Raw genomic sequence first — 17605 nt, forward strand, 5'->3', positions numbered from 1 at the left:
GATTGTATAAGGAGAAGGAAAATAGGGTCAAATAGCATTTTGGAGGTATAAGAATATAATAGGGTGTTTATGTTACCATAGTGGACAGTCATTATGAGACAGGGCATCTTGAAGCGAAATCCCGATTCTGGCGTGGCCACCGCTGTGTCGTCGATAATAGAGCACCAGAAGTTCAAACGCATGCTCATGTTTGGCCTTCGGTCTCTATCCGACTTTTGCAGTTCCTCAGTGCAATTGTACCTGGAAAATGCAATGGATGCACTTGATAGGGACGTTGTCCCGAGTATACACCAGGCTGTTTCCAACTTTGGAGACGATGAGGAACTGGCGCAATCCGCCAGCAAAATTCTATTTGCAATGTCTCTTGCAGTGGCAAAAGAATCCAACAACGCCCTCTCCGTCAAATTGGCTAACGATGGAGGTGTGGCCACTGTCATTCTTATCATCGACCACGTCTCAGTTGAGTGCGAGACGCTTGAGTTTTGTGTGGAATTCCTCCTTAACATGGATTCTTTCCTCAAATCTCATGCCTCTACCTTCAACTTTGTAAAGCATCTAATAGGGTTTGCCGAGAATAAGACGATTTCACCAGCGCTTTTACTGAAGGTGGTTAGCATATTTCACTCCCTTAGTGAGTTTGATAATGGTATCAGCAGTTTGGAATCCTCTAATGCGTTGGTACACCTGTTTAAGTATGCATTGGACTTGACTGATTCATCCATTGACTTACCCTTAGCAATTTTCAAGTTGCTCAAGAAATTGAGTTCAAAAGTGAAGTGTGACTTGTCACTGGAGTATGCAATCAATCTCATGGAGAAGTTTAGATCTAACCGCAATGTTCTAGAAAGGGGCAATGACGCTGTCAAATTACTTATAGGTCCCGAACGGCTGGAACATTGCCTCACTACTCTGCAAAAGGGAGAATCCGGATCAAACGAGTACAAGACGGCAATTATAACCCTAAAGTCTCTGTCATACATCACTGACGCAGCATCAGAAATAGCTAAAGGCGGCGGAGCAGTTTTGCTGCTAGATCTGGTGAGCAATGTGTTGAATTCTAAGGATCAAGAGGAGAAGGAAGCCGTGATATCCGGTTCCTGTGCCATGTTGACTCGACTTTCGCTGCATCCTGATTGCGTAAATGACCTCTTAGCTAAGGGTATTATTGAAACCCTAACAAATGTGTTAATTTCCTGCAAAAACAATATAATTTGCATCGCTGCTGCAGCGGAGGCACTGTCAAAGTCTATTCAGATACCCGATTCCTCTGCTCGTGTCAAGAAAAGCAAGGTATTTGAGATAGCCCTACCGCTTTTATACGAGTTTGCCGACAAGACTGAGGCTATATACATAATGGAGTTGGTGCATTCAGGAACTCTAAATTCGGACTTTTTGGAGATCATAGTTTCTTCAAATGGTTTGGAAATAGTTGCTGCCTGTTGCCAGTATCACCTTGAGAATGTGAACTTCCATGCCTTGGCCGTATCGTCACTGAACAACCTATCGTCGCTTGAAATAAACCTTAAGGCCATTGGTGATTATGGTGGATTAGTGGGGATTTCCACTAGTTTGACTAGAAACTCATCCGATGTCAACTACTCATTTGAGGCTTTGAAGGTATTGACAGCCTTCTCTTCTAACAATGATGCTACAAAATACATGTGCGACGGGACGATTGCAGAGGCGTGCTTGAAATGCATGATTGAACATCAGGATAATCAGAAGATAATCGAATTAGGTACTAAGTGTTTAGAAGTGATAGCTACGGAGAGAGATCTACAAAGGAACACAAACAATTTGAAGGATATACTTCTCAATTTTGCGGAGATGGGAGACAAGCCGTTTACAATGTTGGCCTCAATTTCCGGACTCTCCAAAATTGAGCGCCTCAAGCAGGTTCTTGTAAACGGAAAGATAATAAACATCATAATGGATTCAGTTGGATGCCTTATCGACCAGCCTGTAGACCAAAATCTCGTTGCCACTAAGATTGCGTTAATCAAGTCAGCCCTAGGCACTACGACCAACTTGAACTATTTGCAGGACGAATCCGACACCAATACTATACAGGTATTTTCGGACTTATCTTGCCTAAGCAATGTGAAAAAATTAGTAGAAATTGAGCAATCTGAGGACAATTTGCTTTTGAACTTTATTGAGAACATGAAAGTCATGTCTTCATACTTTAGGAACTTGAGTGAAGATGGGTTTGCAAAAGCGTTAGAATCCTTACTCAAGATTATGCGCAAGTACCAAGATATTCGCCGAGTTCAAATTGTCTGCATGGATGCGATTTACAATCTAATATCTACCTCTGGACCCTTTTACAGTTCTGTCATAATAGGATCGGGACTTGTCAATGGAGTTGTTACCTATCTGCAACGTGTGCCCATGTATACGGACGTACAATTGGCTGGGCTGAAGCTGCTGTTGTTATGCTCAAAATCCGATCGATCTGATACCGTGGTCAAGTGTCTAATTGATTGTGGGTCCTTGGGTGTGATCAAGACAGCAAGCCGCACCCACGTCAGAAACATTCAGCTTAAGCCTATTTTGGGATCCCTTATGAGCATGTTATTGCCAACGGACGCCATTGAACAGGAATTGGTCGAACTTTTGAAACAGTGCCAGGATCATGCTGACAAGAATGATTTGTATAATTTGCAATTGACAATTACATGCATTAATCAGTTGTTGGCATCGCAGGATGCCATAAAAATAGCGCTCAAAGTATCCATCCTCACCCGTTTGAGGCCTTTGGTGAGTTTTGCGGTATCGCACAAGAAACCCACAAGCGAAGAGGGGGGGACATACAAGGAAATGCATGATTCATGCCTTTCAGAATTGTCTCACATTTTCTTTAACGCCTGCCAACTTCGCTTGGGCCGCGTGGCAGCCACAAAGCAAGAAACAGTCAAGGATTTGGTCAATCTGTACAAATCATTGGAGCCTCCGGTAAACACACATACATCCGAAACAGCCGCTTCCACGTTGGAGACCCTATCTATCCTGCTGAAGCACGATCGCGAAAATGCCAACCTAGGCTATGAGGGTGGGTTTTGTGAGCAGATGTGCGAGGGCATTAAGCTGTTTTACGGCTCCACCATTGTCATGAATGCTACCTGTGCATGTTTGGCAAGTTTTTGCACTACCGAGAAAAGAGTGGAGGCGATTGTGCAAAGTAAGGGGTTCGCTTCACTGGCGGAATCACTGATATCTTCGATCGCCTCTGAAGGCAAACGAGATGTCATCCTCAATGGCCTTATAGCGCTTGTGGAGCTTTTCAAGACGGAGATCCCGATTTTATTAAAATTTTTCGCATTGAACACCAATGCCATCCCTGCCCTATTTGGTATATTGAGCAACTATCCTTACGATAGACAGTTGGTGAGCACAGCTTCTGAGTGTTTAGAAAAGTTGGTGCGTTATGAGAATCCGGATTTGTTATCCCAAAGCGATAACTCTACCCGGATGTTTATACTGGACAACGCGATGAATTGCAACAAGGATGACGTGGATACGTTGGGTAATATTTTGCAAGTTTTGGTGGATGTTTTAGGCGCGGATGCAAACTTGCTGAAGCAGTCTGGTGTCTTTGAGACGATTTCCAATTTGATGAATTTACACCAGGACAACCAAAGGATTAATTTTCTAGCCGGCAAGATCGTGGGCATTTTGGGTGCCGACGAGCAGATAAAGATCTTCATGAAATACATAATTGAGCAGGGCTTAGCCCATGAGATCGTTCCTCAAAACGTTGATTCAGCTGCGTCCAAATTGGCCATGTTTCTGGCATCCCCTCTCAATGACCGCAAAAACGCACTACAATATACTGAGGAATGCCTGAAGGCCATGAATAACGTCATAGCTTATTTAGCCTCAAACGAGCGTCTATTATCAAACCTGTCTGCCGTCTCCCGTCGCCTATGTGAATCTGCATACGATGACATGGAAGATCAATTTGGCGCTTGGGCCGTTGCAAGCTCTGCTAACCTAAACCAGCTGGCTAACGTATTCGTCACCACGTATGGGTTGGAAAATGCATCCTTTCTCACCAACTGTTTTTTTGTGTTTGCCTCCTGCCAACACAACACCTATACCAAGGAGAGTATGGAGAATATCTGCAATATGATTTTGCCTCTCCTAGACCAGATTCTCAAGAAATACTCAGGCAATATGGAACTAGTCCATTCGCTATTGAAGTTCCTGAACGAACTCAAGCTCAAAAATTTGTCAGATTTAGGATGCGATGCGGACCAACTGATTGAATTAGTGAGGAAATACAAGGACGACGATGCAGTTGTAATTCCAATCATGGAGATTTTCAGCACGATGATCAGCAGCAATGAAAGCGGTGCAAATCTTGATGCCATCTTGGCTAAGGTTGCGGGTTTGATGTCAATGCCTCTGAGCGAGGGCAGCACACATAGGCAGAAAGCATATCTCGCGTTTAGTGCGGCGATCGCCTCCAAAGGCGCTGTGGAGAAATCCCAGATCCAGAATTTGTTCAACCTATATGATTCCATATCCTCTTCGGAGAACCTGGACCCAAGTACTGCGTTGATAATTTCCAAACTCATAGAGTCTTTGGCTGGGGATAAGGAGATGGCCAGCTGCGTTCTGGACAAATTGGAAAAGCTGGCCGATGATCATGGTAACAATGTTGATGTGATAGTCGGCATTCTCCAGTCTTTGACAGCTTTCGCCAAACATAATCCACTTACATCTGGTGAGATTGTCAATCATCCTGTGCTAGCGAACCTCAAGGGCGAAATGCTGGCCAACAAGGATATATCCGCTAAAGTGCTTGAGCTCTTAGAGTGCCTTGCCACTATCCCCGGCATAAGTTCCTTGGTGCTGGAGAGGCTTGAGATGTTAGGGAAGACGCACCCTCCACTGAAGGAGAATCCGAACTACAAGCGCATTTTCGACATACTTACAGCGGAGCGTAATACTGTAAAGACCTGCAAGATGATATATGAGGAGTTAGGCAAGTTGGACACTGATAAGTTGGATCCCTCTTTCCAGACGGACAACATCACAGCCCTATTAAATTTGATGACTAAGTACAATTCCAATGAGATGGAAACGGCGGATCAGGGCGACGGTGCCGATTTTACCTATGGATGTTTGGCTTTTGAGATGATTGGGTCTACCGAGTCAAGGTGCCAGGGTATATTAGCCACTGATTTTCCGGCCTTGTTGATTGACGCGTTGAGCAAGCAGAGGGACTTTAAATTGTTGAATACGATAGTCACATCATGTTGCCATTTATGTCAACACAGGTCCGTGGCAGCCAAGGTTATCCAGGCTCCTACTAAGGCAGGGGGCGAGGGCGGGGGCTCACAGATTATAGCATCGTATTTTGGGAAATTGGAGGGTTCTAACGTTCCCTCAGAGCTGAAGGAGGATTACCTCATAAATGCACTGCTGTTGATCGCCCAGACTGCAATCAACCGAAAGATATATACTAAAACTTCAATCGTTGTCACATCTATAAAAATTTGGAATGATTACGACAAGAAGATTTATTCCAAGATCAGGCTGATGCGGCAGTTGTTTCGCACTATTAGGAACGTGGTAAACGAGACTCACCTTGAGGCACTCATAAAGGAAGACATAATCAAGAGGATTAAGTTGTTGGTGGATACGTGCAAAGACTTGTACTTGCTTCCCGATGCGTTCTTTTTGATAGGTAGTATGGCCGCAGTCCCTACAATTAAATCCCAGATGGGCGAAAGTGGGTTATTGGAATCTTTAGTCAAGGCCCAGAAGGATTACATCGATGGGGACACGCAGTCTAATGCATTGTTAACCAACTGTTGTTTGGCCTTGGCAAACATGTGCATAGATTACAAACCGAATTGCGACATTTTTCAGAAGTTTGGCGGGCCAGATTTGAATGTCAAAATTATAAACAAGTTTTCCAAGGTTCCTGAAATAGTCAATGGTGCCTCTATATTACTTTGTAATGCTTTATACAAGAACGATGGACTCAAGGCGCTGTACGGCCACAACGGCGGCCCGGCAGCCTTGATTAAATGCCTGTCCCAGTTTAGTGGAATTTGTGAGAAACCCACCTTACGATGCGTTGAGATATTGCTAAAGAGCATCAGCAATCTTAGCCTCAACGCCAATAACCTGGAATACTTTTTGAAATGCGAGGCTGAAAAAGCGTTTGAGCGTTGGATGACAGGGCTAAATAATATGGACAAGTCTGGCTTTGATTCGACAGCTGAGGACCAGCTGTTCCATGTGGGCTTCCAGACGCTGTCCAACTTGTTGGCTGAGAATACGAAGGAAAGCATGGAAAAGTTTAGCATTTTGATTATACCTAGTATCAACATTTTAAAGTCTGCGAGACTGAGCGCCAAGAGCATTATCCTACTCTTTGATATACTTTCGTCGCTCAGCAGGCTACCTGCAAATTGTGCCAAATTTGGCCAAGATGGTATTCCTCTGATAGTTTCTACGCTCCGTCGTTTCGACTACGACGTGGAGTTGCTCTCTTTGGGAATTCACTTACTGAGTTTGCAGTCTTATACTCCGGAAGGGACCCTTTTACTTCTGAAATCCAACGTATTTGACATTTTAATTGGAACATTACAGGTTGACCCTGATGACTCGGACTGTTTGGGACTGATAATATCGAGTTTGCGTTGCATCCGTCGCATCATTTCGTCTTCGGAAATAGCCTACTTCTTTTGTGGTGTGGGTGGTGTTGCGCCATTGGTTGATGTTTTCAAAAAGGCTGTTAACCACCACATGCTCATGGTGGAGGCGGGCAGGCTATTATTGGGACTGCTTAGCTTTACGGATAAGGGAGATACGAAAGGAGGTGGTAATAATAAGGGTAACAACTGCTTTGAGGGGTGGAAGAACATTGAGTTATCTGCATCTGACGTGAACAATATTTTACTGTCGGTTATCACTTGCAGCACTGAGGAGGGGTACAAACGCATTATTAGTTTGCAGAAGGTAGCCTTGGGAATTTGCGGCTATTTTTCCCAGGTTGGGATTGGATACGAGGCGATGGCCAGTGCGAATTTATCTACGCTACTGCAGGAGGTTTTGACCTATTGCTACGGAAACCCTTGTTTGGTGGAGTCGGTGGCGCATATTTTGTACGGGTTGAGGATCGCCCCTCCAGATCTAATATCAACGATTGTTCCAAAGTCTGTGAACAAGGTATACCGGGAGTCTATTAAAAAGATGCCAAACAGAAAGCCTGCAGAGAAGGAGATATACCGCATGGCCGAATCTGCAATCGAGCGTCTTGACGCCCCAAGCAAGCTTGAGCCGGGTGAGAAGCTTAGCCCTCCATTCCCTGATGGGTTTAACTTTGCCCTTTCAGGATGGGATGTGGATCCCTACCCCAATGGCGTCCAGGACCTCCCCCAGGCGGTCAAGGACGCCCTGCGCAAGGGAGATAAGTGCACGATGATCACTAACGACTTGTCTCGCGTTAGTTCAAAGTGGCGTTCGACACAGGACCTTAACTGTCTCGAGTGGGGACCGGAAGAGTCGAACTATCCCAACCGGGTGCCCATTCTGCGTATTAAAAACATTGCCAGTGGCATTAAAAGCCCGATATTGGAAGGGGCTTCCAGGAGGGATAGCAGGAAGGTTACTCAAAGGACCTCTGCTTGCATTATTTGTGCACCCACTGTAGAATTTCCTGAGGGCATATCTATTTCGTTGCTCTTTAAGGGGCAAAAGCAGAGGGATGAAATGGTCGAGTTGCTTACCCAGTGGAGAGACGCAGCCTCCTATAACCATTGATTGCTTAATCAATGCGCCAATTCAAATCCATTTAGTGGCATTTTACGTGTGTCAATGGACATTGTCCCTTTTTAAATGAATTTCGTAGCTATATAGACAGTTAATATATATTTCGTAGTGAGCGACTTGCTGTGACCCGTACCTGTAAATAGTCAATGACTTGGCCTTGTGCAGCTCTGGAGCTATTTTAGTCTATAGTCGCGTATAAACAGCCGTTGCAGATATGATCGGCGTGCAATTAGCATAGGTAATCACATATTGTAATTAATCTCACGTATGCAGTTGTTCTAGCAACCATCGATTTAACCAGTCACTCAATACAGATGCCTACTCAAAAATTACAGATGCAAAAGACTATGAGCGGATAGAACACTAGAATGATTTGTGGACTTGTAACTAAAGCGCCTCTTTTATATTATTCAAAATTAAATATTCGCTAAAATTTACAACAAATTATACCTGCAATTGAAATTAAAAATCATTATCAAATTATTTTGTCCTAACCACTAAATTTACACAAATATTTGGCACTATTTCTTACGCAGCCAATTATCTTTACCTATGCGGAGACCATATGATGAGGATAATTAATTGTTAGTAGACAAGGTAGTATTATTCACCACTATGTGGGATGCCCAGCCTTACGTATAAATAGACAAATTATTCTCGGAACCGGCCGCAAAATATTAAACCAGAAAAGCTCATCTAAGCTTATATCGTGCATCGCCTTCACCTCCCTTGCAGTCACGATGTATTATTAAGTTTATTTATTTATTGTGAACAGCCAGCAAATGAGCAATTAAATCATTTTTAGGAACTACACTTTATTTGTGCCCTATGTAACTATCCGCTTTACAACACACAACCCATTATCGACCCCAAAACAACTATATATCAAATTAACTAGACCGGCGTAGTGTCTCAAGTAACTTATTGCCATATAACAAATAAACAAAATGACCAACTGCCGGCTAGATTGATACTACCCATGGGGCTGTTTAGCTGAAATCAAGCAATATTACATACAAATTACACTAGTGAGCGTATCTCCTGGAGACACCTAGTGGCCCTTCTCGAGAGTATAAGTGCTACAACCAGACATACCATCGATACAATGACGTGCAGTAGGATTACAGCGAATGAAGATGCATAGAATATCGCGGCTTTTACGTAAAAACATTCCGGCTCAACCTTGTAATTTTCTGGCTCCACGTAGGCTTGGTATATCCTAACCGAAGAAATGCAAAGTACGTAAATTCCCCAGACACTGGCAGCGAGGTCAATCAGTGACAGAGATGCAGTGACAACAACTGTGATTCCCCATTCCGCTTCAGTACCCCAGTGCCTATTACCGACAAGTCCATAATATAGCGTCATTATCGTGGACATTACTATATTAAACCAGTGTGGACATATCCACTTAATTGAAAACACATATAGATATAACAACATTCATCAATATCTAGTATAACATGTCAAAATTGTGGAATTGCGTAACATTTACAAAAAATAGCAGAGCTGCGCCCACCTGCGGATATAGACGCATTAATTAGTGAAGTGGTGAGTGCTGAGCAACGGAGGTCGTGGACAAAGGGAAATCCAGCAGTAAAGGCAGATAGGGATAACAGGGACATATGAAGATATAGCAATATTCGGAATAACCGCTTAACAGGGTTGTGAAGCAACGGAGCAGGCCCCCCACCTATGGGTTTCTTAAGCCAAGGCTTTAGCATATTACCCCGAGTTAATTATATGTAAAATTTAAGAAGTCAGCTTCTTTTAGCCTCCATGTAAAGTGCCGATGATAGCGATATTTTGCCCGTGTACTAACTTGCAATTCACCCCTCCTAACAACTCATAATCTGTCTCGTTCACCAGAATTATAATACCCGGAGTGGCTTTAGAGGCGACGCTGGCGTCCAAATCAAATATTTTACCAAGTTCAGTTATTTGTACACCAAATTTAATACTTTTTGATGAATAAGTAGGGGATGCTGCTAGCAAATTAGGTTGTGAAGAGGCTAGATTTTCACGTAAAAAAGCTAGCAAATTACCAATTGTAATATCAATGCTTGCGTCTCTATTAGGTGTGTAACTTGGTGATATTTGCAAATGTAAGTATCGGTGATTACCGACTATGAATGTATCGACCCCTCCGCCAAATTCGATGGTCAAATTCATTATATGCATGGGGTGCAAGTACAGCAACAGCATGCCGCGTAAACATACGCAAATCGATTTGCCGGACACTACATTGAATACTGAGTCCACACTATTTAAATTATAGAGCGACTCTGTTTACACACTTTACCACCCAATGCATTCCAATTCTAAAATATAACTTGATTTTCTGGGTAATATAATCTTCCACCACTCACATTATTCACTGGAGTTATCATTCAATGATCGGTGTAAAGAATGGATGATAAATGCCTCTATATTGAAAGAATAAAAAAAGGACTCAGTTCAATCGACTGGATGAATACCTTGCTATTGGTTGTTGTCGCATTCTTCACTATGTTCACAAGTTCCTTCTACGACAATTGGTCTTCATTGGCAACCTTCTTTCTCATGGGAGATGTATATTCAAATTACTGCTCACCGGATCAATTGAAGGGCCCTCCTCTCCCAGGTGGCCGATGCAATCAGCAGGGATATATGGTGTCACAACTTTTGCCAGTAACAAGATTTACTCATTATGTATCTTCTGCAATCGCTGGAATTATATTGGACAAATATGGACATTTTACCACAGCTACCACTGGCATGGGCTGTGCCTTTATGTGTTGGTTGTTACTGGGATTTTTTGCGCACATAAATTGCTGTGTCGTTCTAAGTTGTATCTTAATGGCTATGTCTGTTGATTCTACTGCATTTCCTGCACTCATGATAAAGCAAAAGTTTCCCAATTCAAGAAACGTTGTAATGGCCATAATTGGTTCGGCTTCATCTATATCATCTGCCATACCAATAATATTTAACGTAATACTCGAAAAAACTAACTCATCATTCAAAGGAATATCACTAACCTATTGCTTTTTATTCGTTATAATTACTTGGGTAGTTATGTCGATTATACACCTAAAATTCATCGATGCAAGCCAATCACAAGATGATGATTCCCTTAGCAGCGAAAGAGACACTCAACAAGATGATGATTCCCTTAGCAGCGAAAGAGACACTCAACAAGATGATGATTCCCTTAGCAGCGAAAGAGACACTCAACAAGATGATGATTCCCTTAGCAGCGAAAGAAACACTAAGGCACTTTCAGTATGGGATTGTTTGAAGACAATGAAATTTGTTTGCATCTCATTCTATTTCACAGTGATGAATTTGACATTAACTTACCATCAGTACTTTTTGAGCGTCGAATACAAGAGCAATTCTACCACAGTTAGGATTTTGGAGATTTTCTTCATCGTCTCCTTCTTTCCTTGCATTATGTTTGGCATAATCATAGAAAAATATGGAATTTGCATCACGTTGCCATTACTTAACTTATTTGGGTTATTTGCACCAATTTTTGCACTACACACAAACACAGTTAATGGAATACTCATGTCCTTATGCATTATGATGATATACTCAGTCTTTGCAACCACCGTGTTTTGCTACGTGCAGCACGCATTCCCAAAACACAAGTTTGGCGCAATTAGTGGCATTGTTTCTACAATTGGTGGCTGCGCTTCCATGGCTTGCATGCCATTATTTAGGTTATGCAACACGTATGGGTTTAACTATCAAGTGAATATCATGATGGTTTTACTACGCATCGCTAATTTCGCCCCTCTCTGGTACATATACAAGCATGATCACACACGAAAACTATCAAGTATTTGAGATCATTTAGAAGTTTGACCTTTGTAAATTATTGAAAATTTATTGAGAATCTTTTAACCACATATACCATTCTATTTAATGATTGTACTGTGTAATTTCACAATTATCTAATTAGCAAAAGCTAAACTTTTCAATTTAGTTTAAACTGCATTTGTCAGTTAATTAATTGTATGTAATAATATAGTAGTGCAGGGCTCCACAACTATTAAAGTTTCACCAATTATCTAATTTAAATGAACCTTTTATTCACACATATTTATTTGTGTTCAGTATATGGATAAAATATGCCGGATAATTTTGATAACGTAGCCCATAGATTGTATTTAATTATCAAAACATACTTAGCAATTCCATTACAAATGCCAAATTTAGAGTTATTTAAAACTGATCTAATGAACATGACGATCAATTACTTCATTCAAATAAAGTTAGTTGTTTGTATTTAATTAGCAACACGTTTCTTTGACATGAATACTAAATTTTCAATTATACATTTAACAATGTATAAAGCTTACATTATTACACCGGTCACTCACTATTATTAGAACTTTCCAGTAGAATATTATCATTGTCAATCATCACCACCGCCTCTATAACTCGCAATATATATACTTGAGTAACTTTACTTCTAATAATTCATAAAAAAGTTCAACTGCAAATGAAAACAAAGTATTATTCCAAACCGCACCGTATTTTACAAGATCTCATGGAGCATCAAAATCTAATACACAATTATGTTTCCCAAAAAATATATGACAATGCGGTAAAAAACGTGCTGGCTTCACTAAAACAACTTAAACAATTGCAATTCTTTTTTTTGAAACCCATGCCAAATCGATTTAAACAAATGAACTAACAGACACTTGTATAACTATAATTTCCATTGATTACTTTGTAACTAAATTGAGTATTAACAATTAGAATTAGCCTATTTACCAGCTATACAGTTATTTATAATTACCAAAGCGGAAATATTACAAGTAAACTAGAACATTGATGTGATAAGATGATGGCGACTAATGGCACCACAAACTAATTTTCACACTGACTTTAATAGACTTAAAAATTAATACATTTAATAACTCCATATGACTGCTAGACCAAAATTAATTTTTGGTAGCTTCAAGGGAATATCCGATGTCAGAATCCAAACTTATACATTGAAGGCAACAACTCCATTAGCTAGGGCTATTCTAATTCATGGAAGCAGATGCCATTTTGCGGCGGAATTTTTAAAATACAATCCTAATTATATTGTGCAAAACAATTCATCTCAGAATCCAAGACATATTGATAAACATAAGAATCCACTCAATAAATCAACAGAACCCGATGTAAATATTTTAATTAATTTAGCATCTGTATGGAGAAGATTTGTGCAAGAAGGATCAGTTGAAAACGGTTGGGCAATTGGAATTGGAAACCGCAGTCATTGATGTTTATGAGGACGGCACTGATGCGTGGGCCACCACAAACACATTCATTTACGAAGGTAGTTTCTGCCAGGTATTAAATGAGAACAATATAACTGTACATGGAATGGATTTAAGATCATATGGAAGATCAGAATCACCTCAAATTCCAATTGCGGGTAAACGTAGAGGGCTAGTAGATGATTTCGACAATTTGTCAAAGGATGTTATAACTTACATTGAGAATATTAAGAAAGAGAATCCAGATGTAATCCCAATATATCTAATTGGAATGTCTATGGGCGGAGGGGTTGTGTCCAGAGTGGTTGAGTTGTATGAGGATAAGAAATTGGTCGATGGAATAATTTTATTGTCACCAATGTTGAGTATACTTAGTGACAATTTGAACTTTCTTGTGAACGTATCATGGTATTTACACACGATTATGTCAAAATTATTTCCGACATTAACAATTGCATCTGGAGATCGCTCAAACGATCCCAATCCTATTGAAAGATTAAGAGAAAATGACCCACTATGTATAGATGAAGGTATCCCATATAAAACTGGTTATGGCATGATAAAATTGGTAGATGAGATACATAAGGATTCTGCTAAAATACATATGAATACTTCAGTATTAATCTTCCACTCATTATCTGATAATGTATGCTTTTACAGAGGAAGTGAAAATTTTTATAATTCATTATCTCATATTAAAAAAAAAAGACTTGTAACACTAAATAAAATTGATCACATGATAACCTGTCAACCGTTTTGCCTGCAAATCGCCAAATATGTGTCTGATTGGATTAACATTGGAGATTCAAATTGTAAACTCGACTACGCCTGCGACACTTAAGCATGTATAGCACTCCATTTTAAACTAATTTTATTGAAATTCAAATAAGTAGTCATATTTGCATAAATTGTCATGCGTATATATCAGCCTGTGTGGAAATGTGATGATGATATTATATGGCACTATAATGTCTAAGGAGACTCAATTGATAAATTGCCCAGAAACTGGAGATTTATTGGATTTACCAGAAGGATTAAATAAGTGAGTGGAACTTACAATCAGAATTGAATGGATACCTGATACCAAATTTTCTATGTGCGGAACATTTATAATTCACTTGGAAGACCATACGATGGGAGCCCTAATTAAATCGTATGTGGCAATTTAAGCAGGCAATTAAATTTGGATGAAAATGTTACGTTTGTTGGATACAGGATTCCTCATCCATTGGAGTCACTTTTGGAGCTGCGAGTAAAGACTCGCTCCAAAAGTCCAATATCATCACTCTTATACGCATTGGGAATGTTGAAGTCCGATGTATCTAATTTGAAAAATGACTATATGGTATTTCTAAGCTAATTTAGTCAAAAATACACTCCATTCACTAAATATATACCAGCCTTATTTTGTAATCTCGCCATTGAAACTTATAATCATTAGTAAATTATTCTACAAATATCAAGAGTGAAATGTTACATTTTTTTTAGATAATTTAACCTACAGAATTTTATGTATTACCTTAAAATATTTGATCAGTGTGATGATTGATAGATACGTTGTATAGCCCCAGTTTCAATGGAGAATCATACCATTCCTCAGTTGAACGCGTTGATATTGAGTTTAGAAGAGGTAATATTCAATAAACCCTAGGAACTATCACATCTGGAGGAACCCATGTCATCTCTAACGATTGCATTGGAAAAGATTTTGGTATGTCAAAAGTCTTTGGAGGATTTTGGTTCGGATCATACCGAGATAATGGCTCCACTAACATCACTAGTCTATTCTAAAGGTACAAAACTAGTCATATAGGCACTCTTGTGAATCCTAATTTTGTTTTGGTAGATATTGGCACCGGATATCACATACTAAAGACCATCCCCCAAGCTTCAGATTATTACTCCAGGTCTACCATATTATATTCAGAAAGGCCTCTTTTGTGGAAAACCAAATTTCATTACTTCATTCCGAAATCAACGCCAAAAAGAAGTATCTATCAAATGTCTACTCTCATCTCGATCGAAAACTCAACTGTATTAAGACAGAAAAGAATTAAGCACATAAATTTAATGCGTTGTTATTTGAACCAATTTTGACTGCTTATAATTATTCATTGTTTTATATCACATATGTGATTTTTCACATGATGATAAGTACGTCTATAATTGTATAGAACTTAATACGTTGGCACATGTTTGTCTTCATTTGAAAATTTGTCCGGGAAATTAGAGTGATAATTTTGAATTAATTCCATATAAACGGACAAAAAATTCGTTTAATAACATTACTGATCCGCTTTAATATCTTCGTACTCAGAGGGATTATCTACATTTAATGGCTTGATGGATACTATTTTTGAATATCCTTGACATTCAATATTGGGCAATAGACTGTTATTAGAAGAAAATTGACATTCTTCACCATTGTTCAAGGGTTTAAAATTAACGTGATCGTGTATAACCAGATATGGTTTGTATACTGGAACTTCTATATATTTAACCTCGTCCGTGTAATAATAAATGGGTTTAATGATCTTCTTCACGGGATAAGGTACTGGTATATCTCGATACTTTTCTACTTCATAAGGCTGATCAATATATTCAATCTTTGGAATGTGCTGTGGAACTGGCACATCTACTATTTGAGGAATGTTTCTAATAACTTCCACTGTTTCATATTTATCAACATACTTGATTTTTTCAACAGGGACTTTTCTAGTCTTAATAACAGGCTTAATGACTTCTTTTTCGATAATCTTTTTAACAGGTACAACAACAGTCTTAACAGTTTGCTTAGGCACTTCAATAACTTGCATCTGAGGAACATATTTACATACTTCCTCAACATCCTCGTATTCCTCATATTTATCAACAATTTGTAATTTTGGAACTTCCACATACTTTGGTACGGTTCTTAAATCGAACTTTGGCTCATATTTTACACGTTCCCTAACTTCAGGGACCTTTATTGTTTTGGTAACGTCATGGTACTCCGGGACCTAAATTAGTAGGAATAACCTCAATAATCTTATCCTGATAATGAATTTCAGTCTCTTCAACAACCCTATCTACATATTTTTCGTATGGAACTTTGACAATCTTTTCGACTTCTTGTATTTTATCCACATTAACAATCGTGTCGATTTTGTGCACTACTGGAACTTGCACCTTCTTTTCTAAAATTTCAATCGGTTTGTATTTCGGAATTTGGATCGTTTCAAACCCGTCCTGAACCAATTTACTCTCAGTGGTACTGGAAATTTCCTTAGCCCTGGAATAGTCCTTAAAAGATTGTTCACCTGACAAAACGCTGTATTGATTACTTGGCACATGGAATGGCTGACCAGACACAGATTGTATGTTTCTAATCATCACTTCAGAACAATTATCATACATTGGCACCGCGTCTTTTAATACAACATTGTTCATATCATCAGTAAACGAGGTTATGGTGAATTTCTGAGGGCAATACAAATTGTTCTCTATAAGTGGCGCAGATTTTAGCTCCTCTATCGTGAAAAATGTTTGGTGATTCAAGTATTTCTGCGGAAAAACTGGTTGGGTACGATAGTTTTGCAGCTGAATGGTATGTGCTTGTAAATGATATGTGTTGTGTTTGTCTGTTGTTTCGGGGGAAAAATTTGGCAAGGAGACTAGCGCTGGGGTAGTATCTCCAATTGGAACAAATTGTGGGAGCTGTGATTGACATATAATATTATAAGTCTGATTATCACTTTTTGAAGTACTCAAACCATCCGATCCAAAATCAAGATTATCTATATTCTCAATATCACAAGCGGTAGAAAAGGATGGACTATAGTAATTATGTGATTCTGATCTACAAATCAGTTTGTTTTTTGCGCCTTTAAAACCAGATTGATCGTTGTAGCTAAACAGATCTTCTTTAAATGATGGTATGTCGGGAAACGAATTGCCAACCTTTCCAACTTCACATGTATTAATAATCAAATCCGGGGATGTAAGCCTTTGGATAGATGCATCATTGGTACATTGCTCAAACTTTTCACCCAAATTCGAGGCAGTGTCAATTTGTAATGGTGAAATTTTGGTTTCCATCACACATACATGCAAGCGAGGTACAATTAAACCATTTGTATCAGTGTTGTACAATAAAAACTATTATAAAATAATCTATTAGGTACTAGGAGCGCTTAGTGAATGTAGCAGAAATGGGTAGCTTAATTTAGTACAACTGTAATATGCACCTATGGCTAAGCACAGGGACAATGTATTACTTCATTAGGATTGCTGGTGAATTGGTATAACAACGCACAAAATTAGCAGATCTGGTTTTCATCAATTCCCCAATCAAAATATGTAAAATTATTAACTTACATTCACGTTTCGCTAGCTACTATTCGTCATTCAGTGCACATCAGTGTCACCCAAGGGCTAATATACAAATAAATTCACAAATAAACCTAACTAACTGTTAAAATGTTTAATTAATTAGTAAGCATTATGCGAATAAGGGTATAGTTAAGGAAGGATGATTGGTTGGTCTAAAATAGGGGTTTGGATGCCCA

General features: G+C 39.4%; 8 protein-coding genes across 8 annotated transcripts; 5 read left to right on the forward strand and 3 right to left on the reverse strand.

The window, feature by feature from the left end:
* Positions 1-93: 93 nt before the first annotated feature.
* BMR1_03g00050 (hypothetical protein) lies at positions 94-7782 on the forward strand (the record flags this gene model as incomplete). Its single annotated transcript, XM_012793167.1, has 1 exon — positions 94-7782. The coding sequence occupies one exon, from the start codon at positions 94-96 to the stop codon at positions 7780-7782; it is 7689 nt and encodes a 2562-aa protein (XP_012648621.1).
* On the reverse strand, positions 8812-9515 carry BMR1_03g00055 (conserved Plasmodium membrane protein, unknown function; the record flags this gene model as incomplete). The annotated part of the gene is made up of 2 exons (XM_012793168.1): positions 8812-9173; positions 9311-9515. 2 exons carry the CDS (start codon positions 9513-9515, stop codon positions 8812-8814), a joined length of 567 nt encoding a protein of 188 aa, XP_012648622.1.
* Positions 9516-9561: 46 nt separating this feature from the next.
* Positions 9562-9996, reverse strand: BMR1_03g00060 (ubiquitin related modifier 1; the record flags this gene model as incomplete). The annotated part of the gene is made up of 1 exon (XM_012793169.2): positions 9562-9996. One exon carries the CDS (start codon positions 9994-9996, stop codon positions 9562-9564), a length of 435 nt encoding a protein of 144 aa, XP_012648623.2.
* Positions 10201-11625, forward strand: BMR1_03g00065 (hypothetical protein; the record flags this gene model as incomplete). Its single annotated transcript, XM_012793170.1, has 1 exon — positions 10201-11625. The coding sequence occupies one exon, from the start codon at positions 10201-10203 to the stop codon at positions 11623-11625; it is 1425 nt and encodes a 474-aa protein (XP_012648624.1).
* On the forward strand, positions 12714-13899 carry BMR1_03g00070 (hypothetical protein; the record flags this gene model as incomplete). Its single annotated transcript, XM_012793171.1, has 2 exons — positions 12714-12959; positions 12982-13899. The coding sequence occupies 2 exons, from the start codon at positions 12714-12716 to the stop codon at positions 13897-13899; spliced, it is 1164 nt and encodes a 387-aa protein (XP_012648625.1).
* Positions 13900-14026: 127 nt separating this feature from the next.
* On the forward strand, positions 14027-14447 carry BMR1_03g00075 (DNA-directed RNA polymerase II subunit J; the record flags this gene model as incomplete). Its single annotated transcript, XM_021481783.1, has 4 exons — positions 14027-14100; positions 14122-14211; positions 14232-14403; positions 14424-14447. The coding sequence occupies 4 exons, from the start codon at positions 14027-14029 to the stop codon at positions 14445-14447; spliced, it is 360 nt and encodes a 119-aa protein (XP_021338383.1).
* A 187-nt stretch (positions 14448-14634) lies between these two features.
* BMR1_03g00080 (prefoldin alpha subunit) lies at positions 14635-15115 on the forward strand (the record flags this gene model as incomplete). The annotated part of the gene is made up of 4 exons (XM_012793173.1): positions 14635-14688; positions 14710-14851; positions 14872-14965; positions 14986-15115. The coding sequence occupies 4 exons, from the start codon at positions 14635-14637 to the stop codon at positions 15113-15115; spliced, it is 420 nt and encodes a 139-aa protein (XP_012648627.1).
* A 228-nt stretch (positions 15116-15343) lies between these two features.
* Positions 15344-17135, reverse strand: BMR1_03g00085 (inner membrane complex protein 1f, putative (IMC1f); the record flags this gene model as incomplete). The annotated part of the gene is given in 2 exon segments (XM_012793174.1): positions 15344-16057; positions 16077-17135. 2 exon segments carry the CDS (start codon positions 17133-17135, stop codon positions 15344-15346), a joined length of 1773 nt encoding a protein of 590 aa, XP_012648628.1.
* Positions 17136-17605: the final 470 nt, after the last annotated feature.

The sequence above is a fragment of the Babesia microti genome, chromosome III (genome assembly GCF_000691945.2).
Source record: "Babesia microti strain RI chromosome III, complete genome".
NCBI classification, from domain to species: Eukaryota; Apicomplexa; class Aconoidasida; order Piroplasmida; family Babesiidae; genus Babesia; species Babesia microti.